Source organism: Pteropus medius, unplaced genomic scaffold (assembly GCF_902729225.1).
Source record: "Pteropus medius unplaced genomic scaffold, Ma_sr-lr_union100, whole genome shotgun sequence".
Classification (NCBI taxonomy): domain Eukaryota; kingdom Metazoa; phylum Chordata; class Mammalia; order Chiroptera; family Pteropodidae; genus Pteropus; species Pteropus medius.
In genome coordinates, this window is record NW_024349801.1 from 5,193,841 (window position 1) to 5,217,286 (window position 23,446).

The 23,446-nt window shown below is 51.6% G+C and overlaps 1 protein-coding gene across 5 annotated transcripts in view; it reads right to left on the reverse strand.

Annotated features, from left to right (window-relative positions):
- Positions 1 to 222: 222 nt before the first annotated feature.
- KIAA0513 (KIAA0513 ortholog) overlaps positions 223 to 23,446 on the reverse strand; it is a 111,918-nt gene continuing 88,694 nt past the window's right edge. For all 5 annotated transcript variants that reach the window (XM_039888751.1, XM_039888749.1, XM_039888750.1 and 2 more), the window contains 11 exons: positions 19,093 to 19,580; positions 16,871 to 16,970; positions 15,874 to 15,947; positions 13,061 to 13,131; positions 11,218 to 11,425; positions 10,354 to 10,394; positions 9,781 to 9,859; positions 7,771 to 7,848; positions 3,328 to 3,408; positions 2,797 to 2,891; positions 223 to 1,700 (listed from right to left, as the gene is read on the reverse strand). In XM_039888751.1, coding sequence (XP_039744685.1) covers positions 1,651 to 1,700; positions 2,797 to 2,891; positions 3,328 to 3,408; positions 7,771 to 7,848; positions 9,781 to 9,859; positions 10,354 to 10,394; positions 11,218 to 11,425; positions 13,061 to 13,131; positions 15,874 to 15,947; positions 16,871 to 16,970; positions 19,093 to 19,421 — 1,206 coding nt within the window. In that variant the 5' untranslated portion in view covers positions 19,422 to 19,580 and the 3' untranslated portion in view covers positions 223 to 1,650. The remainder of the gene's footprint in view (positions 1,701 to 2,796; positions 2,892 to 3,327; positions 3,409 to 7,770; positions 7,849 to 9,780; positions 9,860 to 10,353; positions 10,395 to 11,217; positions 11,426 to 13,060; positions 13,132 to 15,873; positions 15,948 to 16,870; positions 16,971 to 19,092; positions 19,581 to 23,446) is intronic.

Consider the following 23,446-nt stretch of genomic DNA (forward strand, 5'->3'; position numbering starts at 1 on the left):
CTCTCTCTCACCGCCATCAAAAAACGAACGGGGTTTCCAAAGCCCCGCTCCACAGCTCTCCTGCTGACAACAGTTCATACTGTGCACTCAGGCTGCACCGTTTCATGGCGCCTCCCTTACGACTGCTCAGATGGGCATTCAGTGGCTCAACCAACACCTGTTCTTCTCTGGAACATTCCGGGGAGGCAGTCCACCAGGGAACCCTTTCGAGCACTGCTTGGATAAGTGACTACCAGGCATGTATTTGCCATGCTCAAGAGGAGACAGTAATGTAATGTGATTGCGAGTTGGAGAAGGGGAAGCAGGACAGGAGAATGAAGGGCGAAGAGACCCCCACGGGCCTGTTTCAAGGTCAGTGCCCAAGAGCCATGGGCGGGAGGCAGAGGGAACCAGGTGAAATATTCATACCAGAGGAGCCAGCATGCTGGATGCTTGGGGATCAGACTTCAGTGCCCTGGGGGCTGGTCCCCCTGGTGACAAACCAGGGAGAAGAGCCACGCCTCCCAGGCACCGGATGAGAGACAAGGGGCTATCTGCGGAGTCTGCAGGAAAGATCTCGAAGGGCTTGGGCTGCGGAAGGTAAAGGTGTCATCCCAAGGCTGCCAGGTGGTAGAGGCCCAAAGCCACTCCGCTAAAGAGCCTCGCACAACTGCCACCAGAAGCCGCCTGTGCCCAGCTGTCTATAATACTGACACAGATTTTTCTGTCTTTTTTGAAATAAAGAGCAGCACTATTTGCTTTGCAAAAGGACGGTTGTCTTGCAGCTACTGAAGAAACTTCTTTTCTGTGCTGCTTCCTGGGACAGCCAGCCCGATGCTACTCCTAGGGAATGAGTGGTGGGAATATTTCTGCTTTAGGAGGAAGCTTCCAGCTGACCAGGAATGTTTCAGAGGGTCTGACAGACACCTGGGTGCCAGGTGTGACTAATACAGAGATGTCCTCAGGGCATGCCACACCCAACTGCGGCCAGGCCTTCGGCCTCCAGGAAGGAATGTCCTCTGCACCAGTCTCTTTCTCTAAAATAGGAGGCATCTCTCCTCAAGGTTCCTGTGACTCCAGTTCCTGTCACATGGAGGTGGGGAACCAGGAAAAAGCCAGCACCAGCCGTGGACCAACACCGAGAGGGCCACTGCCACCTCTGCACACCGCCACTCAGCAGGAGCCCTGACTGTGGGAGTCTACCCGTCCCAAGCCTGAAGCAGAGGGCCCCAAATCATCACCCACGACTGCCCGTGTCATCGATGTGTGCCCTTATCTACATTCCCATGAGCACCCCACCCTCTCTCTCCTGCAGGAGGCTGCGGGCAGACAGTGCCCTGTGCCCACCCTGGCCCTGGCCTCCTTCCCTCTCTTCCTTCAGTCCCATGTCACAGGCCTGACACTTGGGGGTATGGACAGTCACCTCATTTTAGCCATGTAATCCAGGGACACTTTGGCATGTGGATGGGGGAGCAGACACAGGCAGAGGGGAGATGGGGAGAAAAGGCAACCGGAGTCTTCTAACTGCTAGTTCTGAGGCAGCGTGGAGAGGCTCTAGGTGCTGCCGGTGTCATGCAGGGTCATTGGGTGGGGTCACGGTCAATCGCTGGCCAAGGAGAGCTGCGTGCACCCTCGGTCCTCCGGAGGTGTGCCTCAGGCGCCCTCCTGTGCCTACTCAGTGGCCATCTGCTCGATGTGGTCGCTCAGCAGCTTGTATTGCTCTGGAAGAGAGAGCCAGGCTAGGTCAGGGAAGAAAGGTGGTGGCAGGGACAGGCAGTTCCTGCTCTGACTGAGACAATGACAAATCGGGACTTGATCAGGACCAGCGGCTGCGGGCTTCTGAAAGCGTGTGATGAGGACAGAGCCCTTGGCCACCAGCACACTGCGTGTCGTGCACAAACGTGCACCCGGAAGTGGGCTCCTTGGAACTGGGGAGCCTCTTCCCAAGAAAGTGATGCTCCGGGTGGGGGGTGGGGGTGGGGTGGGGGTGGGCCGTGCAGGCAGGCCCTACGGGAAGACTGCACGAGGCACGGGGGCGGGCGGAGCCCAGGTACTGGAGACTGCACAGGGGCCGCGGGGCGCGAGAGGGGACAGTGTTGCTGCCCTTGCTGGCGTGGCGGGGCTGGTGACCACATGTGAGATCATCTAGCGGCGCCTCTAACACTCTCTCCTCTCCCGAGGCCACTCGTCTGTGGCTCCTTTAATGTGGAGCAGAATGAGGTTTTTAAAAAAGAACACTGGTCAGTCCGAACACACATTTAAGTGGAGGGCTGCGGAGGCTGAGGAGGAGCTGTCTGCGGCAGGTGGGGGGACGCAGGAAGGTGGGGGTCCGGCCAGAGATCAGAGGAGCTGACGCAGCAACATAGTTCCTTTTGTTAAAGAAGCCGGAAACTCTGGAAGAACCTCAAGACCCCCTCTCCACCCACCCTCTCATCCCCGTACCTCTCATGGCAGTGTATTTCAAGAAACAAAGGGAGGCCACATGGTGGCCATTTGGGAGAGGCAGATCGTGGCCAGAGTTTGACCATTCTCTAGCTCTGAGCCCCATGTTACAGCTTCACCTTTGGCCCTGACTGAACACGGAGCTGGCAGGCCTCCCCCGCCGCTGGCAACCCCTGCTTAGCAGAAAGGGATTTCCAAATGGAATGAGAAGCATCCCATTCATTTAGGTAGACAGAAACGGGAGGGGTGACAACCAGATAGTTTAACGTACTTCTCATTAAAATAGGGCTAATCCTTCCAGCCCGGTGGGAAATTCTAGTCTGCAGACCATTTGTTCCTAAAACTCCAGCCCTTCCCGCCTCTGGCATGACTCACCTTCATCCAGGTTGCCGATCACAGCCTGCTTCTTCAGGAAGTCATTGCACAGCTTCTTGTTCAGACCAAACGCCAGCATGTTGTGAGTGAATGTGCTGGAGGGAAAAACACCCATGAGCCAGCACCCCTCCTACCTCCCCGGGGAGAGGGATCTGGGCCCCGGGCCCTTCTCTCCTGGAGGCCAAACATCCAGGCCACCTGGAATTGTCAAACAAAACTAAAAATAAATCGTTCCTTTGCCAGCCAGCCAACAATGCTGTGAAACTGCCCGCCACCAGGTGTGCTGACAGGATGGACCAGGAGCTGGAATCTAGGCCAAATGTAATGAATCATAAGGTTCTGAGCTGTTAAAGACCGCAGTGTTGAACTGATATTGTGTCGTGGATGTGTGACGCTGTGAGGGGTGGTGCTCCCCTCCGGAGCCCCCAGGCTGAAGTGTCCCGGCCGGCCCCCTCCTCACTGGGTCTGGCCCCTGACTCGCCCCTCTCTCTAGGTCACCAGTGGTGAAGCTTCGGCCCCCAGCGCGCTTACCCCAGCTGCCCGAAGGTGATGTTCTCGTTGAACCGCAGGCTGTCGTCACGCTCCTCCTGGGTCATGTGGCACCACTTCTCCCTGCAAGCACAGGAGGTGACAGGAGAGGGTGTCCAGAGTGCTGCTGTGTCCCCAGCCACTCGCCCCTCCTCTGCTCAGACCTAGAGGTGTCGGTGGCACCCAAGCATGGCCTCCTTAAAAGAGGAGCTGCTCACTTTGCTTTCACACGGAGCCCACCAGAGTCCCGACACTCCGCCTGGGGGCCCCAAATTCAAACTGACTTAAATCATCCTTCCTAAGATGAGATCCAAAGCTCATATGCTTTCTACTGACCGGAGATGGCATACGCTTGGTGGTTGCCTAGAACATTCTCTAGGAGACATGAATGCCATCCCCCATGTCCTCTCTATGTTCAAGAATGGGAGGTCACGGCCCCAATTCATGGGCAGACAGACCTGCAGAGGAAAGGACCCCACCAGCGTCCTGTGGGGCATGAGCGCCCCGATCCCGGCCAGGAGGCTCCCAGACTCGAGCTACGTCTCCAGACCTCACCGGCTTGGTGGCTCTACTCTGCCGGCGAGGGCATGGCCCACTGGGCAAGGCCCGGGGAGCAGGGAGGCTGAAGGGCTCTGCTGCCCACGCTGTCTGGCCAGGCAGCCTTGGCTCTGCTGAAAGTCGTTTCTTCCCCTTGGCTTCCTCAGAGCTGACGCTGACTCCACGCCCCTCCCGGGGCACACGGACCGGACCCACGTTCTCCCCTTGGACCTCTTGGGACACATGGTGACCTGTGTCCACCATGAAGACGGTACAGACCTCTAGCGCAAAATGCAAAACCCCGATGAGAAAGGAAGTTGGTCTGTGTGTGACTTCGCAGCTGGGACAGAAGACTCTGCCTGCCAGTTCTTTGTGGAGAAACAGTAGCGAGCACAGGGCTTGGGGACGAGAGTGATTCTGGGTCCCTGTGTGAAGCCATCTCTCCCTCCCCTCACTGCAGAGCACCCTTGTCCCAAGGGGAGGGGGGACCGCCCCACTGTGTCCCCCGGGGGGTAAGGGACACACTGTGTCTGTCTAGAAGTGTAGACGGTAAGGATAAGCTCATTTTGGCCAACTTCCCCTTAAAAATTAAACTCTGGATAATGAGTCTGACTAAAACGAGGGTAAGAGAAAGATCAAAGAAAAGGGAGAGACGAGGCAGTATGAGGGACGAGGGGTCGGGGTGATGGAGAAGCCAGAGAAAGAGAAACAGAACCAAGAACATCAACACTTCACCTCTCCACCCTCCTGGCCCAGCTGCGGCAGCTCAGCGGGAGGCCGCGGTCCATCAGCGGCACGACAGAGGCAAAGGGAAGTGTGGCTCCGTCTCCTCGTGCCGATGACAGGACACCCGGGAAGTGCTTCCCAGGACACGCTTCCAGCTGCTGTGTTGATCCCATGCCACCCCACTGTCCTTCCCTTCCTCCTCCTCCCACTGGCCACCCTTAGGCTTGTCCAGGCACGCAGGTCTCCACACCACCACCAGGCCCGCTGTGTTCAGTTGCGCAGGCTGCACACCGCACATTCCCAGATCACGTGGGCATTGGCTCCCTTAGAGTCGTGAAACACAGCAGCCCTGACCTCCACTCTTCCTGACCCGGATGAGGAGGTGATTCTTTTTTCTAGCTAGGAGTAGAACTGGGACCTTTAATCTGATCTCTGAAGAAAGACGCTGAAGGTCATTAGCAATCAGAAGATCAGGTGATGCCTAAGATGAAATTGATTTCTTTAAACTGAGTCCAATACCCAATACCAGTCGAGATCTGACACTGCACCAAGGGTGGAGCAGGCGTCTAGCTTGCTGCAGTGGGGATCTGGATGTGACCAACAGCCTGCAGAATGGGAGGCCTCTGCAATGGAGCCAGTTCTGCCTCTGAGAACAGAGAGGATGCTAACGGCGTCGTCAGCAGAGTTTACCAAAGAGGAGAAATAATGTTGAAGGCACGAGGTTGCCCCGATTCACAGCAAACCCTCCCGCTCCGAATCTCAAAGCAACACCTGCCCCTCTTCTGGGTGAGGCCTGGGCATGTCTGAGTGTCCCAGGGGGCAGGTCCAAGATGTGCATGGTCAGACCACATCTGCTCTGGTGGGAAGGCCTCTGCTCGTGGACTCAGGACTGACCACTGGGAGGCCATGATGCTCCCACTCTCTTGGGCCTTGGCTGTGGTGCTAAGAAGCACTGTCCCAGGAATGCTGGGTAATCACACTCACCCAGAGGGACTGTGGGAACGCCGGGGCTTTCTATTAAAGGAGATATCGGTTATGCCTAAATACTCCTTTTAGAACCATCATAAGGCTGCATAAGAAACAAGATTTCTCATAAAACAATAGGCACTAAAAATACATCACTGAATAAAGGAAGCATGCTTTGGGAAATTTCCATGGGGGAAAAAATCATATCAGAATTGATATGATGAATAGACAGGGCTTTAACTCTAAAAATATATTACAAAAGATGTCTAACAAATACAAAGTTCAAACAATTAGAACCAGACCCGACCGTGGGCTTACAGGAAACGGCCTCATTCTAGGCCTTTCTCTTCAGGGGACCTCCGCACACCACAGGACCCCCAGCAGGCTGGGAAAGAGAGAGCAGCTGTCGCTTCTCCATAATGCCTCAAATCTGCTGAAATGGGAGAGGGTCTGGCAGACCCCTGCACGCCTCTGAGTGTGTGACCGCAAGCAGACAGATCCTGTGACCCACCCGTGACTTCTGAGCCGGGATTCCAAGTGTGATGCAAGTGAAGTCGCAGGTGTGGTTTCAAGGTCTCCCTGGAAGGGCCCGGAGTGGCCGGTGGAGAGCTCGACTGTGTCAAAATCGAAGCCGACTTTCTGGACTTCACTGCTCTCTCCTCTCTGAACTCCCACTGGGCCTTCTGAGAGGTCATGGGGTGTCTTATCTGTTGTCTAACTATTTCGAGGTGCTCTGTCCTTGGCGAGCTCTCACCCGTCACCGGCCTGTCCCAGCGCTGGGCTTGCCTCCCAGGAATGCCCCTGCCACCGGCAGCTGGTGCTGAGTTGCACCTGTGTCTGGGCTCGGCCCTCCCCCGCCCTGAGGTGGCCCTGGAAGGGACCCCAGCACTGTAACATGAACAAAGTCACGTGGACACACACCTCTTCTTCTCCTCCTCTCCAGCATCCCCTCTGGAGCGGCAGCAGAAACAGGTCAACAGAGGAACATGTCAAAGTCATGCAAGATATGTGAATGGAAAAAGAGAACAAGCGAAAGAAGGAGGGTTATTACAGGCAGAAACGGAGAAGGACAGAGAGAGACAGGTACTCGAGATAAATCCGTTTCCTAGGAGTTTGAGCGCTAAGCAACAAGAGGAACCCGTTCACCTATGAGCATCTAAGCATTTCTCTCAGTTTCGTCTCCTGGCAGAGCATAGAGTCCTCTCTCTAGAGTCCTCGGGAAGAGTGTCAGTGTCCCCTCCCACCAGGTGCTCCCTCTGCCTCCCCAGGAAACGCAGACACAGTTGACTGCTGCAGGGTACAGGCAGGCCATCTTGCCCCATTAGGGTTTAGCTGTCCCCCGACAGAAAGATTCCACCTGAGATTCGCCCACGTGCTAGTGGACTGAAGTCTTATACAGCAGGATCTGTTCTCTGTCCTGCCAGGGACAAAGGTTAAGGGGTCTCCCCAGTGTTAGAGAAGAGGGGATTTGTTTCGTTAATGAGGAGAGGTTCAGAGGCTTCAGAGTCCCAGGACTGGTGGGGCCAACGGGGGGGGTGGGTGGGGCGCCCAGGACTGGAAGGGCTGCTGTCCCCATCCTGCCCAGTGCCGAGTGCAGTGGACAGCAACCTTCGCCTGCTGTGGCCAGAGAGAGAACTGAGCACCAGCCCACAGCATCAGCGCCAGCCACTCACTGCCGCCACGTGCTCTGTGAAACGGTTTACCAAAGAGGTCTTCGGAAGGGGCAAGTTCACCCTCAGCGAAGCCGCAGAGCTAAGTTCAGGCTGCAGCCAGAGGAGTAAGTTGAAAGCAGCAACTGCATTTCTCTGATGTTAGAGCAAAGTATAGGGGTGACGGCCAACCCCGCACCCCAGGATCCTGTGCCAGTGGTTCGTGCTCGGGATTCTGACTCCATACAGCCAATAGGCAGAGTGGCTCTGAGGGGGTCCTGATGGTTTCATTCAGTGGGAGGCTGCATTCTTAGGAGGGTCAGACCAAATCATGCCGGAGCCCCAGAACAGAAAGCGCTCATGCAAGCTGAGTATCCCCGCCCACCCATGAAGCTGTGCACCCCAGACCCTTCAGGCAGCTTGCAGGGCACCGGGGCCACACGGGGTCGAAGGAGAAACACAGACGCCTGGACTCAGCCATTCTTCTGCGCTCCTCTTCAGAAACGGGAAAAGAAAGTGCTCCCGGGTCCTCTTCCCCGAGGAAAGCGGGCCCAGACTTTGCCCCTACCTGGTTGTGGGGGACCGCTTTCTCCTCTCACAGTGGACGGCATCGAAAAAGGCTGCGTTCCAGAACCTCAGCGTATGCCTGCGAGACAGAGACATGCATCAGTTCTCTCCAAGCAAGACTGGGAAGGCAGCTCCTGGCCCACTCGAAGGATGGGGAAGCGGAGTTTCCTGCCACCTCTGGATGAGCTTCTGAAAGTCTCGGGGAGGTAGCGCTGGGAAGAGAAAATGCGATAAATGTGCCTTTATCCTAAATCAGGTGTCTCCCTGGGGCTCCCGGCCAAGCATCGTGAACATATCTGAACATTCCTCCCAAGGTGAAAAAGCCTAACAGGTGAGATGCAGGAAGGTGAGGTGGAGCAGGTAGCCCTGGATTCGTCAGGTCAAAGCCGAAGCCACCAAGGGCAGGATGTAGACGGAGGCCGTTTCCCACGTCTCTGTTCCCCAGCGAGGCTCCTGAGAGGAAGCAGGGGGTTCGGAGAGACACGCTTTTCTAGAATAGGTGCTAGTAACATAAATGGGAGCGTGGCAGGGACAGGCCATGTGCGGAGAGCAAACATTTACAGGGACGCACAGTAAGAAACACTTGAAGAAGATCAGGGGTCGGCAAACTACCAATTTGGTGGGTGGGCCGAACCCAGCAGCTGCCTGTTTGTGTCCACCGAGGTTTATGGGCACACAGCCCTGCCCACTCACTTACATACTGTCTGATAGCAGAGTCGAATGGTTGCCTGCAAAACCTACAATATCCCTCACCCAGCCCTTAAGGGCTGTTGCCCTGTTGCAGAGGATAGGACAGCCCCCAAGTCGAGGCCCAGAGGGGCTGAGCGAAAACCACGGAACAGGTGTGACCAGGGCCGGTCAGCTCTCCTCTTCCCTCTTTCCTCTTGAACCCTGTCCCAGCTCGGGTGGGGCCTCCCCACAGAGGCATCTGAACGCTCCAGTCCAGCCCCTTCTGGCCGCATTCCTCACACGGGCCTTGTTTTGTCGTGGCCAAGTCCGCCCGGGGCTAGACCATGATCTGGAGAGAGGGGCAGAGTCTGACACCCTTTGGGTTCCAGGTGCTGGGACACTGCCGACCGTGAGTGCAAAAAATATGGTGATGGAGAGGCTTTGGAGGGCCTAAAGCAGCACATGCGGCCAGCCACAGAGCAAGGCAGAGGGCGAGACTTTCCCTGACCACTGGCCTCTCACTTCAACCACGACCTTCATACATATAATATGCTTTATTGGGATATAATTCGTATAACCGTAAAATTCACTTTTAAAGTATGCAATTCAGTGGTTTTTAGTATATTCGCAGAGTTGTGCAACCATTACCACGATTTCCAAAACATTCTCATCACCCCAGAGAGACACTCCATATCCACTGGCAGTCACCCCTCATTCCCCATCGCCCCCGGCCCCTGGCAACCGCTAATCGACTTTGTCTCCAGGGATTCGCCTGTCCTGAACGTTTCGTATACATGGAGTCGGGCCCTGTGTGGCGGTCTTCGGTCTGGCTTCTTTCACTGAGCAGAACGTGTTCCAGGTTCGCCCGTGCTGGAACAGGTCCCAGCATCTCATTCCTGTGTATGACAGATGCTATTCCATGGCCTGGATCTATTGCATTTTGTGTGTCCATACGTCCAACGTCCATGTAGATAGATACTGGAGTTGTTTCTACCTTTGGCTGTGATAAATAATGCTATCATGAATGTACGTGCACAAGTTTTTGCTCGAGTACCTATTTTCAATTGTTCTGAGTACATTCATAGGAGCAGAATTGCTGGGTCATATGTAACTCTCTGTTTAACCTTCTGAGGAACGGCCAGACTGCCTTCCAAAGAGGCTGCCCCCTTCGACAACCCCACCAGCAGTGTATGAGGGTTCCGATTTCTCCACGTCCACACCAACCCTTGCTATCGTTCGTGTGTTTTATTTTGGCTATCCTGACGGGCATGAGTGACCTTTGTCTCCGATGCAGACGACAGTGCAGCAACTGCTGCCCCACAGGTAGGAGGGGGGGCCTTACCAGATGGGCTGCTGCTTCAGGTGCGTGTACAGGTAGATCTTCTCCCCCTTCCTCTCCTCCTCTGGGCTGCACACGGTCACTGTGGGAGGGTGAGAGAGGCTGAGCGTGGCTCTGGTTACACCCACATGTGGGCAAACCCCATGACAACACTCCTGATAGTCACTGCTTCTCCCCAGAGACCAGGGAAATATCTTCACAGCTGAAATTGCATGACAGCTCATCTCCTGCCCACAACGACACTCTTCACACCTGGCGATGAGGACCTCTTCTAAGCGGGGGGTGGGTTCCCTGGGAGGCTCCCACACCCCCACCATACTTTCCTTGCCTTCTCTGGGATAAGGAGCTTGGTCCTGCACCCAACCCCTAGAGAAGGAAGCTCAGTAGAGAACAGACTGGGGTTGAGAGCAACTGGGGAGTCGCCTGCAGCAGCGCCTTGCTCCACAGAGGCTGTGGGGCCCCAGGATGCTTAGGGACCTGACCTGCTTGCTGCTGCTGCTTCTAGTTAAGGTTGCCTGGTTTAAGACCCCTGCAGGGACCTGGGTCACCAGGGCTGGAGAGCTGGGAGGCACTCACCGGTCTTCTGCGGCTTGTCCTTGGGCTTACTCTCGTCCTCCCTGGGGGAGAGAAACCACAGCAGTGACGATGTGACCCCCATACTCTTTCAAAGAAACCATTTGACACCGCTGAAACAGGATTCGGTCTCATAAACAACGTGTACATTTAATGTGGTTTTCTCTAAAAAATTTCTGTTAAATCGCTACATTTGTCAATTGCTGGTCTTTTAAAACTTAGGCTACTTTGTGCCATTTTCTCTACTTCCGAACTATGCGGACCAGAAAAAGAACCAAGCCAAGTCAGCTGGTTGTAACCAAGCCATCGGAGGTGACCCCAGGGTGGCTGGCACTGGCACTGGGCCCAGGGCTCTTCTGCTGACACGTCCCCTCTCTTTGTAGACGCGTTAGCTTCCACACGCCTGCTATAAGGTTCCCGAGTTTCGGTGGGGGATCTGCTATCCTGAGGACAGTGGTTTCTCCTGAGTCTGCTTTGTGCCTTCAATACAAACTCTTGCCACAGTTAGACGAGGAAGGAGAAGGGAGGGTTTGTAATTTCCCTCCTGTCAACTGACAATTTCCATATGCTCCTCATCTGTCCTAGAAAACATGGACCCACAGGGGACATCCCTGCACCTCAGCAAACAGAATGGCGTTTGGAAACCCTAGAAAACTCTGGGGGGCGTGGAGTTAAGCTGTGCTGGCAGCTGTGCTTTCTGGGAACGGTTCTTGGGCCCCAAAGATCGCCAGGGTGAACAAATTCTTCTGTTACCAGGCAAAGGCCTCCTCGTCATTCCAGGCTTAATGTGACCTCCGCCATTTGTCGTCATACCTGTGTGCCTGGCCCTCCCCAGTCAGACAGGAATGCACACCAGACAACACTTACTCATTTTTCTTGACCATGGGTCCCTTCAGCTTGGTCTCCAGCCCCCCAAAGAAACCCTTGACATTCTCCGTCTTGGCCGATGTATTCTTCAGCAGCCGCTCGGCAATGTCCTTCTTCTCCGCTAACCAGCTGTTGGCAGACTTCAAATAGGAGTCGATGCTCCCTGCTGGCTTCTCCTTGGATTCTGAGGGGAGCAGGTGTGGTTTACCTACAGACAGAGAAGGAGAGAGAGCTGGAATAAGAGCCATACTGTGTAGTAGCAACAACGGAGGGCAGAAAGGAACTCCTGTTAGCTGCTGGAGCTGCTGGGGTCATGGGAAGATCTCCTTTTGCAATAGCTGGACATGGCAGTGAGAAGCAAAAGGCTCAGAGATGCCCAGGAGAAGACAGGGGCCTGGGCACCTTCTCTCTCTAGGCAGTCACTAAGCACCGATTGTGTACAAGAAGTCAGCCAGGTGCCACGGGGGGCTAAAGAAGAAACAGGCAAGGATCCAGCCCCAAAGAAGCGCATAGTCCAGAAGAGAGGTGAGCAATGAACATATACACAGTACAAGAGCATAAGACAGAAAGCAATAACGCAGTGGTGGGGCCAAGGGCTAGGGGACAACAAGTTGTGGGAGGCGTGTGGATTCCAGACAGGCTTGATGGCACCTGGACAGGACCTGAAATGGAGGGTGTTGGACACGGGAGATGGCAGGAAGAGGGTGCCCTGAGGGGGCAGGGAGTGTGAGTGGAGGCGGAACAAGGGGTGAACCTTTCTAAAGGCAGTGTACAGACCTTCATGCCAAGACACCCCTACAGGCCAAGGAGCCCTCTCTAGGTCAAGTCACCCCCTTATTGGTCAAGGCACCTCCTACAGATCAAAGGTGCCCTCCTCAGGCGAGACGCCCCCTACAGGTGAAAGGGCTCTCTGTAGGTGAAGGTGCTGAGTGTCTCCTACTAATTTAAGCTGCTCTGCACACACATCTGACGCGGACAAGCAGCATCGAGCTGTTCTTTGAGAAGGCAGAGCCGCGGGTTGGACAAGGGGTTCCCAGCTGACCCAAAGGCAGCCAGTGAGTGGCCCGGCATCGAGGACCTGCCCAGTGGTGGCCTGGCCAAGCTAAGGCAGTCAAACCAGCTAATGCCAAGAGAACTGAGGAGTGTGAAGACGGTGGGCTGCTGGGACTGAGGGGAGGCCAAAGCTGAGTTGCAGGGCCTGGGACACACTGTAAGAGCAAACCCGTGGGTCACGGAAAGGGTGCACAGGGAGGCCAGTGCGGGGCCCCGCCCCGCCCCAGCTCAAGGCCGTGTGCAGGCCCCCAGCAGCATTCTCCTCATGGCGGCCTGAAAGGGACGGCTGTAGCATCTTAACACAGGGAGCCCTCAAGCTCCAATGTACCAGAAAGTTCCACTAGAATGAGCCAGAAGAGCTGTCAGAGCCTCAGCGTAGAGAACAGTCTGCACTCCTCGCAAAGGCCTCTCCGGCCCATTCCCGGGAACGCGTTCCCGCCTGAGATCTCACTGCTCCTCGCACCTCCCTTCAGCGCCAGCCCTGTGTCATGTTCTGCAAAAACCTGAAACTGATGTCCTCACATCTAGCAACTCCCGTCTATGAAACGTCCTGCTGGATGCGTTTATCGTCTTACGTTCCAACAGCTGGCGGTTTCCTTCGTACCGTGTCTTCTCCTGTGTTAGGGATCTCACTCCTTGCTCATTCCCTCCCTAACACCAGTTTCCATTGTTTCCTGGAAGCCTCACAACTTTGCCTTTAATTGGGAAGAAGTTGACAAGTCTTGAGTTTTCAAGTTTGCCTTCCATGGAGACACCCACCCCCTACCACCACCACTGCCCCGTGTCTTACCGATGTGGTAGTAAGTGAAGCACATGGTCATGAGGTTCTTGGCAGGCCCAAAGTCATCCATCTGATGACACCTGAAATAAGAAGCAAGGTCGATTGGCAATTTTCTCACTGCAAGTTCATGAAACAAGACCAAAATACTTTGTGAACATGTCTAAATTAATACCTCACTCCCCAGATGCCATGTAGGAGAAGCAACAAAAGTGATCTCCCTTGTTTCAATTAGGTGAGTGACCCATAAGCACACGGCAAGGACTGGGTCTCATTCTGGGCAGGAAGGAGTTCACGTCCGTCAGTCTGGCCTCCTTCGCTTTTAAGGTAGAACAGCCCAGGCCTCAGATGCTCAACCCTAGGCACAGGAATGTCTCAGGTCGAAGCCAGTGGTCCTCTTGCCCCTACTTCTCAGGAATTAATGAGTTAGAGGCTACACTCCAGTCAGTGGTGCTTGGACTTGAGCAGCATCAGAATCTCCTTGAGGGCACGGTAAGAGGTGGATTGCTGGGCCCTCCGCAGGGTCTGTGGTTTAGCAGGCCTGGGGTAGTGCCTGAGAATGTGCATTTCTAACAAACTCCCTTGTGAAGCTGATGCTCGGATGCTCCTGGCCTGGGGATGATACTCTAAAAACCAACAGGAATATGTATACCTATCTACCCTATGTCACTTGCCGAAAATCAAAGCATTGCATACCAGAACCTTTAATACACTAAAAAATGTTCTAGAAATGTAAAGAATTATACTGACTATGTTACAACATACTTTCTATATTAAGATTATGAGACACACATAGATCCATTCAACTTAGCTAACAAAAAGAGAGGGGAAAACTTCAAAAAGAGGGCCTGTCTGCCACCAGGAATTTGTACTGTTATAGTCACAAACGCTATAATGCTATCTACTGCAGCACAATGAATGAGAAGAAAATGGAGAGCAATAACCTAAATGCCATCAAAAGGGCGTGAGTTAAATAAATTATGGTACACGGATATGTCAGAATACTATATATACAGCCATTACACATGCAGAACTATATGTAAATGTAATTTTTTTTTGAAAAAATATGTATTTGCTGATATGTGCATCATTAACAGTGGTTTTCATTGGGAGACGGATCAAAAGTGAGAGAAAAGGGTGTGCGAAAAAGGCTTCCCTCTTCATGGCAGGCTTCTGTACTTTTGTATCCTGTTTCCTTTTGCATTTTCCTTTCCTATTTACTTTTTAACTTTGGACAAACATTACTTAAAGATGGAAGTCAACAGAAATGATCTAGATAGTAGATTAGGGCCATTTTTGTCTATCTTTTAAAATAAAGCTGATCTAATAAATTTAAAGAACTAAACTATTAATAAAACCATAAAAGACTAAATAAAAGTAAAAGCTAAAAATACTAATCAACTAAAAATGATAAAACTCACGTTTTAAAAATTAATGACTTTCAAAATATTACAAAGTTTTCTGGTTTTGCGAGTAATCGAAAATATATATGCTCACAGACAAAGTAATGGGAAGATTTTGTGGTTTGGCAGGGTTAAAACTTGAATTTAATTTTTCTCCCAATTTTATTTACTTAAGGAAAAATTCAAAGAAGAATTGAGAATTAGATAAGTTATGTTACCATGGGGGGCAAGCGCGATCTACGCAAATGAAAATCCCTACAGATGTGACTGTGCAGAAGCTGAAGGATCTTCAGTGCCCGAGAGCATCTTGCGTATAAGACAACCTGGGGGCCGCTTTACGTGGGCTCCTGACGTGCTCCCAGCCAAGGGGGGGCACACTCAGACTCCCCCCAGCGTGAGTGTATCCTGAACTTGGGATAATCCGAGCAAGTGCAGGACACACACCGATTTTCTGTTCTTTTGGGCACTTTCCTCCAGTACATGCCCTAGGTTCGTGGCGGGATCGAGAAAGGTGAGGAGACACCGAGACACAGGGGAATTAAAGCTGAAGAGAAGAGCTACGTTTCCGTTGGGATGAGAAGGGGAAGGACGAAATGGACATAGGGATGGGGGGCATGTCCATGGCATAAGCCATGGGACAAGGACCTGCTTTGAGGCTACACTGAGGAGATGGGGCACGGGGAGCACAGGGATGGTCACATCGGGGCTTCCCTCCGTGCCTCCTTTCCTAACCCACGATCTGCCCCCTCTGCCTGGATCGTTAAAGCCACTGCTTGGTTCCCCGCAAGCAGAGATGTGTCCCCGAGATTCGTATTTGGAGGACATGTCACCCACTCTCATGGAAGCTCGAGACGTCTGAAGCAGGTCTGGCAGTCCTATAGCCACGGGGCCTCTGATGGAGAGCCCCGTGAGTCCCATGGCCTGCCTCCCACGGCCACTTGGGGCAGAGGGGCCCCATCCACTACCCCACTTTATCTGTGAATGCCTGTGTGATGAAAGGCTCCAGCAGTGCCAAGGTTGTACTCAGGGCAGGCTATGCCATCCAATCATATCATTAAGTGGGAGGTTACTTAGTCTGAAGTACTTCACAACAGAAAATCAAGAAAACTCCAGATCTCTGCTGGAGGAGGGTAAGGCCAACCGTGTATAATCACAGCCTGTCCCGGGAACCTGAGTGGAAGAATTTACTCACACCCAGCTGTGCTCCTCTAATCGCTATGCCCGGTAAGGACCGCTTGCTAACTCCCTTCCGTGAGATGCTGGTCACGACTTCTCCCTTTAGCTGCTACTGGGTGTGTATCACAGCAACTGCGAGCTGATGACTCGTGCTGGCTGTTACTCACAACCAGGTTATTGTGGGGCAGGGGAGGGACGGAAGACAAGCTCCATAGGACAAAAGCTTTGAGCAACAGCATTACTTACTCGAACAGGACCACTGCAAAAGACTGCACCAGGCGGTAGAAGGTCGGCTCTGAGACACACTTGGAATTGCAGCGCTGACCAGGAGGAGAGCAGACACGTCACCGGGGCAACCGGGTGGCAGAGACACACTGCATCTCAGAGAGGCTGTGGGCTTACCACGCCGAGCATCTCCCAACAGCTGGGATGCAAGCTCAGGACCGTAACAGCCTCGCCTGCTCTACAGAAACCAGGACCCCGGCAGGGTGCTGGCACCTGGCACACAACCCTCACTTGGCAGAGCACAGGCAGACATTTTCCTGTGTCTCCTTATGAGATTTTTAAAAACCAGGAACTTCTCACTCTCACCCACACACGGAACTGTATGGAGAGACAAAACCCCAAGATGACAACACTGGCTATTTCTGGATTATAGATTTATGAGTAGTTTTTCTATTTTTGCTATCTGCATTTTCTAATTTTTCTTTGAAGAATAAATCGTGACAAAAATACTTTAAAAACTAGGAATTTAAGCCACTTTATAGAAAAAAAAAATCAACTGGATATTTACAAAATAATTCTTTTCTGAACTTACATGGCTGTCATCTTCAATATATTATCTTTACAAAAACCGAATATTGTGGGTTATTTAATAAAAATATGCATGGATATAATAGCCCACAGGCTCGCCTTTACAAAAAACTAACTTTTCTGGAATTTCATGTGATTGACAGGCCAGTTTGCTCACTCATTCTTTTCCAGTGGGGCATCCAAATAAACTCCTTCCCACTTCCCACTATTCTAAGTAGGCCTTTTCAGAACGTCTTTAGGTAAGTGTTATTTTTTTCTGTCGGGTCGTTGCCCTTGACTTTTTCTCCAGAGTGGAGGAATTAAAGAGAGAGAGAGGATGCAACTCATCACGAGCCCGTCCCCGTTACCTGGGCAAGCCTACCCACCCTTACCCGGGTACTCCCCCATCACCTCCCTTTACCTGGGCACTTCTCCCAGCACCTGCCCTTACCTGGGCGCTCACATATCGAGCAAACCACTCCCGGCCTTTGCCACTCTCACTGCTGCAGTACTCGCCAAACTTGGCTTTCTCCTCCTGGTCCAAGTCCTCCCTGAACAAAAGAGCAAGGGGGGAAAACGACAACTTTCAATCTTCTGCGACAAAAGAGGTTACAGTAGGGGGAAGAGGAAAGAGGGGAACTAATAGGAATTGTACCCCAGCCAAGTACAGAGCCTGACTTACATCGGCTCATCTCTCCCTCTCGGCAACGCTGTGAAAAAAACAGTATTATTTCCATTTCATAGATAAGGAGACAAGCTCAGAGGATCAGATACAGCTGGGGAGCTGCAAATGGGGACTCAGTCCAGACTTCCTGGCTCCAGAGCCTACTACGTTCCTTCCCCTTTGTCCTCCAGCCTCCGGTGAAGTCCCAGAACTAGTAAGAGTGACAAAACCCAACCCTCCAAACCTCTGGGGGCTTGGTTCTCCAGGTCATCCAACTCCCACTAATCTTCGGCTGCTGCAGGCAGCGTGGATCTTCCCACTGAATTCACGTCAACTGGACACAGAGCTCTGATGGCACCTCCCACTAATCAGGAAGGCATGGTTGCTTATTCCTCTGAGTTTGTGAAAATCCAGTCTGCTCACCTAATCTCGCTGTGTGCGTGAGGGGTGGAGAAGGGGGACCCCAGAAGGTCACCACCTCCAGGGTGGACAAAGTGCTCACTGATCTCAAACCGCTTCTGATCGCTCTTCGTGGGGGCACTGCTCTACTCCAAATTCAATGTTGACAAAAATGGAGCAAGGGGCTTAAGGCTGATTGGCTCATGCAATATTTCATTTATTTAATGTTCTGTAGAAAACATGTTGGTCTCATTTATCCGCAAATACCAACACCAGATGAAATTTGAGAATTTGACAGCCGTTCGCAGTGATTTTTGGAATGTTCTTGAAAATGTATTCGATTCAGCTGTCCGTGTTCCAGACTGCCAACAGTCTGCTGCAAACACAGACCTGCCTTCCTGGCAAATTAGCAAGCTTCTGGGCTTTGTCCCCTTTTCATTAACTGCGTGTGCTCAAAGAAAGCTGACTAATTTCAGTGTTAGTCAAACAAAATAAGTAGGAAGCTCCATCTACTGTTCTCCCAGAATGCCTTCAACATCAAACATAAATGTACTTTTTGGACAAAGATTTGGCTTATCATTGAACTTATCCCTTTTTTAACTTCATAGAAAATCGAAGCACACCTGAAAAAAGGCAGGCACCAGCCTTGCCAGTTCACAAACGAGCGACCTAAATCATGATAAAAAATAATGTACTTTGCAAAGTGTCAACAGTCAGAAATTCTTATTGCTTTAAGGAAATTATAACATTTCTCCTTCATCCAGAGTGTCTCGGATCATGTGTGCAAAGAGTCTAGAGGCCCTATTAAAAGAAAAATTTGGACTCACTGGGGCGGGATGGGGTCCAAGACTGTATTTCTAACAAGCACCCTATAATGCTGATGCGCCGGGCCCACAGACGACAGTCTCAGTAGCAAGACCTTCAGCCTGAACGTGCTGCTGTGAATGACGCAAGGCCACCAGTAGACAGCTACACCCATGAATCAGGGTTTGTTTCCCCCGCCCTTGCCTCTGTTGAGGTATTAACACATGAGGATAGAAGAGCTAGAAGCCTGTCCACAGATTCCCTGCTTCTCTATCTACAATCTAACTCCCACTTCTGCTTCCTGCTGCTCCAATTGTTAATGCTCCTTATCTGCCCCTTCAAGGACTGTGAAGGAAAGACAGGAAGAGGTGAGAGGAAGGGTCCCCATCCTGGCAGCTGCTTAAGGCTCGTCTTCCCTTGAGAATCACAAGGGGCATGGGTCACTGAAACCTTGTCTCATATTGCACCTAAATTTAATGTCAGCTAGTAATTGCGGCTCCCTAGTGAAGTATGACCCTGACATCGAATGCCAGCGAGGAGCTAACCTGAGAGTGCTCAGATACTGGGCAAGCAAAACTAGTGTCCTCTTGGATTCAGCCACGGTGTGGGCAGGGTGTCAGTGGAGTGGTCGATGCACTGGGTGGGGGGGAAGAAGGGGTGAAATTCCCCAGGTGGTCCTATCTGCAGCCCAGGATGGAGTCGCGAGCCACCAGGGAGGCCCATCACTGGCTGGTGAGGGACTGGAGGCCCTGGCCATGGAACAGCCTGCTCAGGGACAGAGCTGAGAGCAGGGCCCAGGGGCTTACCCCCCGGAGAAGATCTTCTCCACGTAGCTGCGCATGAACTCCCTGAGCTCCAGGGCCTCCTCGTCCTTGGCCGACTCGGTGCTCTGGTTGGAGGAGAAGGACTCGTTGGAGGAGGAGCGGCGGTACTGGTTCCAGGACGGGTGTGAGGGTGACTCGCCCATGTCGTTCTCGCTGTCTGCTGACTCCGTGGTCTCACTCTCTGAAGCACCGTCACCCTGGGAGCTGTCCCCATCCTGCAGCTTTGGTGGCAGCGTCTCCAGAGGCGAGGAGGCAGATGGCTCAGTCCCAAAGTCAATCAGCGAGCCCACGGGGACCTCCGGGGCCTCCATGGCTTGGGCGGGCTGCCGAGGAGGACGCCAGGTGGGGAGGCTGGTGGACTGGGCTCCCAGGAGCGTCAGTGGGAGCCCACCCAGCACATGTGAGTTGCTTGGCAGCTGCTGGCCACCAGGAGTGTATCCTCCGAGGCAGCTCACGTGGCCCTAAGGCATCTAGGACAGAAGCCCATAAACAGATCAGCAGGAGAGCAGCTCCTCGTATAGGGGGAATTCAGCACCAAGAATCCAGACTTAAAAGAATGAATTAGGTCTCCAAAACCTCCAGAATTTGGGACATCTCTACACTGCCATCATTCTCCTCCTCTGCTTTACTGTTAAAACACCTGATATGTACCTGGTGGGCACTCAATAAATATTTGTTGAGTAATGGAACAAATAAACACCAACAATCAGGATTTCTCCAAACTAAGCAAATAGACTTCAAGAGGGTGGCCAGCCGTCTCCCCACTCTGGCCTACCAGACTGAGGCCAGTAAGTAAAAAGGCCAACCACAGGCTGGAATCGGAAAATCGCCAGAGACGCACCTGCCACATGCTGTCGGGATCAACAGCTTTGGAAGTTGAGTGTCAGGAGGAGTTTCAGGAAAAGCGACTTCTGCTAAGCTCACCTCCTGGGATCACATCTCTTCCTTCTTAGGCTCCTTCTTTTTAACATTTTTCCACTCAAGACCCAGACCCTTCCCAGGCTTCAGACATATGTTCTTTCTCACTGTGCCTCCCAAACCCTCTGAAGGTTTCTAAGCAGCACTGGCGGGCTGGACCCAGCCTCTCCCTCCAGCCCGCTTCCTGACAGCTATCCTGGATGACAGGGTTCCGGTGTCTGTTCCTTCTGCTCCTTAGGCTGGGCGGTGCTATCTGTGCTCATCCCTACCTGGGATTCTCTCCATCCCTCAAGGCTTGGCTTACTTAGTACCAGGTCTGAGAAGCTTCCCTCCACTCCTATTCAAAACAATTTACTGAGTCCTCCATGGCCCCTGGCATTTATTTACACTCACTTATAATTCTGCTTGTTTGAAGGGTAGATATTAGCATTGCTGTTTATCCCACCAAAGTATAACCCCTGGAGGCTGGGCCAGGCCTTAGCCACCTTTGGAGCAACCTGGGTGCCCAGCGCACAGTCTTGACTAAATAGGTGTGCGCTGTACGTTTGCTGAATGACGAACAGACCTGACTGTGAACGCGCCCTAAGAGTTGGGAAGTTGGCAATGCAGGCTACACAGTGGCGGAGCTGGGAACAGAACCTTCATTTCTAAACCAGGTCTCCTGTCGGCCAGTTCAGGAGTCGCCTGCCGGTTCTTCTTCCCAGGGACGAGTGGCAGACAGTGAAGCAGGAAGGAGAAGCCCTCTGGACGCCTCAGCTCCTCCAGGCTGGAGCACATCTGGAGCCTGAGCCATGTCCCTCTCTTCCCCTGTTATAGACCTAAATATCTAGGACAACACCTGGCACATTGTGGCCGCCGATATTGATGAACTTATGCATCTTCCAAGGGTAATTCAATATCAGATCTGCATCTAGTGACTGTTAAGAGGTTAATGTTCACTAATTGATGATGGGTTCCTCCAAATTCTCCTGCCCAGGGTATTTTGAAGTGCCCAGAGTCAGAAATATGGAATGGCTGGCTCCTTGTCAATGGAGTGGCATTGGCACACCTTCAGTGGAGTCCTACAAAGCTTGCCTTAGTCCAAAAAAGCATAAACCTCGGCACAAAAGAACTTTCCAGGCCAGGAGAGCATCATGGGCTCGGACAGCTGTACACTGCCACTCAGAAGGCTTGAATTTAAAGAGTGGCGGGCTGGCCTGGGGCAGCCCTGGCTCCCCACTCGCCAGCTGAGTCAGCGAGCAGTGGCTTCTGCTCTCTGGGCCGGGGTCACTCTGTCTGAGACATCAAGGTCAGGTTAGATCTCTAAGGTCCTTCTGGCAATCATGTTTTCAGACTCCCCAAAGAACAGAATGTCACACCTATAATAACATATCTGATAGTAAAATGGAAAATTACATACTAGTGACTTGCAGTCACTATGATAGGAAAATCGAGTCAATCAATTTATATTATAAATTCACCTAAATCTAACTTAAAAATCTATCTTCTAATAGATATGCCATGCCAACTACTCAGATAGGTAAGGCGCACAAGAAGAAACACCATTATTTAATGCTTAGACAATTCTTCGACCCATACTAATAACCACACATAGAGACAGGCAAATTAAAAACAATTAGGTACCATCTTATACCACTAAATTAGCAAAACTTTAAAAATTATAATCCAAATGCTGATGAGGTTATGGTACAACTAATATTCTCGAACACTCTTGATAATAGAGATAAATAAGACATTAGAAAGCAATTTCTCTAATTCTTATTTTTCTCTCCTCTGATCCAGGAATTCAAATGCTTGGAATTTATCCTAAGAAAATAATTCAAAACGCTCAAAAACAGTCATGTGGAGAAAAATGCTCATTGCAATAGTACTTCTAATCCTGATAAATTGGAAGAATATCTAAATATAGTCAAATGGCAAATAAATTCTAACAATTTGATGCGATAATAATCGGTGTACATGTAATTAGAAAACAGTTAGAACATCAGTGAATGATGTTCACTTACAGTTAAGTAAACAAAGTATTCTACAGCCAACAAATAATTACTAACCCTACTGCATGCCATCTCCTGTTCTGGGTGCTGGGAATACCAAAGCGAATGAATTTTAATTTTATTATAATTACAATTATGTATACATATTGAAAAAGGACTACAAGATAGAAGTGTATTATAGGGCTAGCACTGAGGTAATTTCCCCTTTTAAATTTTGTTCTTTATCATAACAATGCAGTTTGTAATAAATAAAAATTCGGAGGGAAAAGGAAACAAGCATCTTGAAACATTTCAAATGTTTGGAAGGGCTGCATCTATTTACCAAAGCAGAACCCCCATGGCACAGGAGGTTCAAGATCAGACCAAATTATCATGGCTATTTCTGGTTTAGCCTGAGGCTGGAAATTCTGAGAGGACATGAGTCATCCTTTCCCAGAATCCTCCTCCCTAGGCTCAGGAAGGAGGGGACAATGTGACAGGGAGAAGCACAAAGCAAAGGCCCAGTCCTGGGCTGTGCGTGCAGTGTGGGCTGCAGTGTGCAGGCCCAGGGGACCTGTGTACTATCATCTCCTGCCGCTGCCCATGTCCCACACCCAACCCTTGGGGCCGCCTCAGCCCAGGGATCTTGTCTCTCTCAGGAGAGAAGGCCGGGGCGCCAAGCCTATTCATGGAACAAACAGCAGGGTGAAGAAGCCGTTTGTGCTGGGGGCCTGGGAGAAACATAATTACAGGCCTCTGTGCAGGACAGGGCGAGCACGCCAGGATCACACACCTCACGTGGCTACCTGTGTTGGGCCAGCCAGAGGACACAGATGAAGTGGGCCCGGCAGGGACTGAATTCACTGTCCCTGCTCAGGTCCAGCCAGGTGTTGCCATGTAGGATCTTGGGCCCAGTGGCATCAGATCTAAAGAGCTTTCCAAAGAACACGGAAATCTGCAACATAAAATCTTCCAATTCTTGAACACTGGCGAATATAAATTTATTTCAAAATACATTGTGGGCCAAAGAAAACATATCTATAGATCGCGCCCCAATCCATTTGCTTTGTTTTGCACACAAGGAGGCTCCAGACTCCAAGACTCAGGGTTTTAAATCACAGCGGAATTTTTGCAACTACAGAGCATGAATATTAAAAACGCTTTTCTACAGACCCAAAGCAGAGCAAACCTTCTCACGATTGCACTTCTATAATTCATTTCCTAAACCTATGGCAGACGTTTCTACTCATCAAATTAGGCTAAAATTCTAAGTCAACCTCTAATTTCCAGTGGCCTTAATCACCCATTTGGTCAGCAAATAATTTTTGAGCAGCTACTATGCATCAAGTACTATGCAAAGAACTGGGGATACAACCATAAATAAGGCTGTATAAAGCATCTGATCGTGTGCGTGTGCGTGCGTGTGTGCGTGTGTGCGTGTGTGC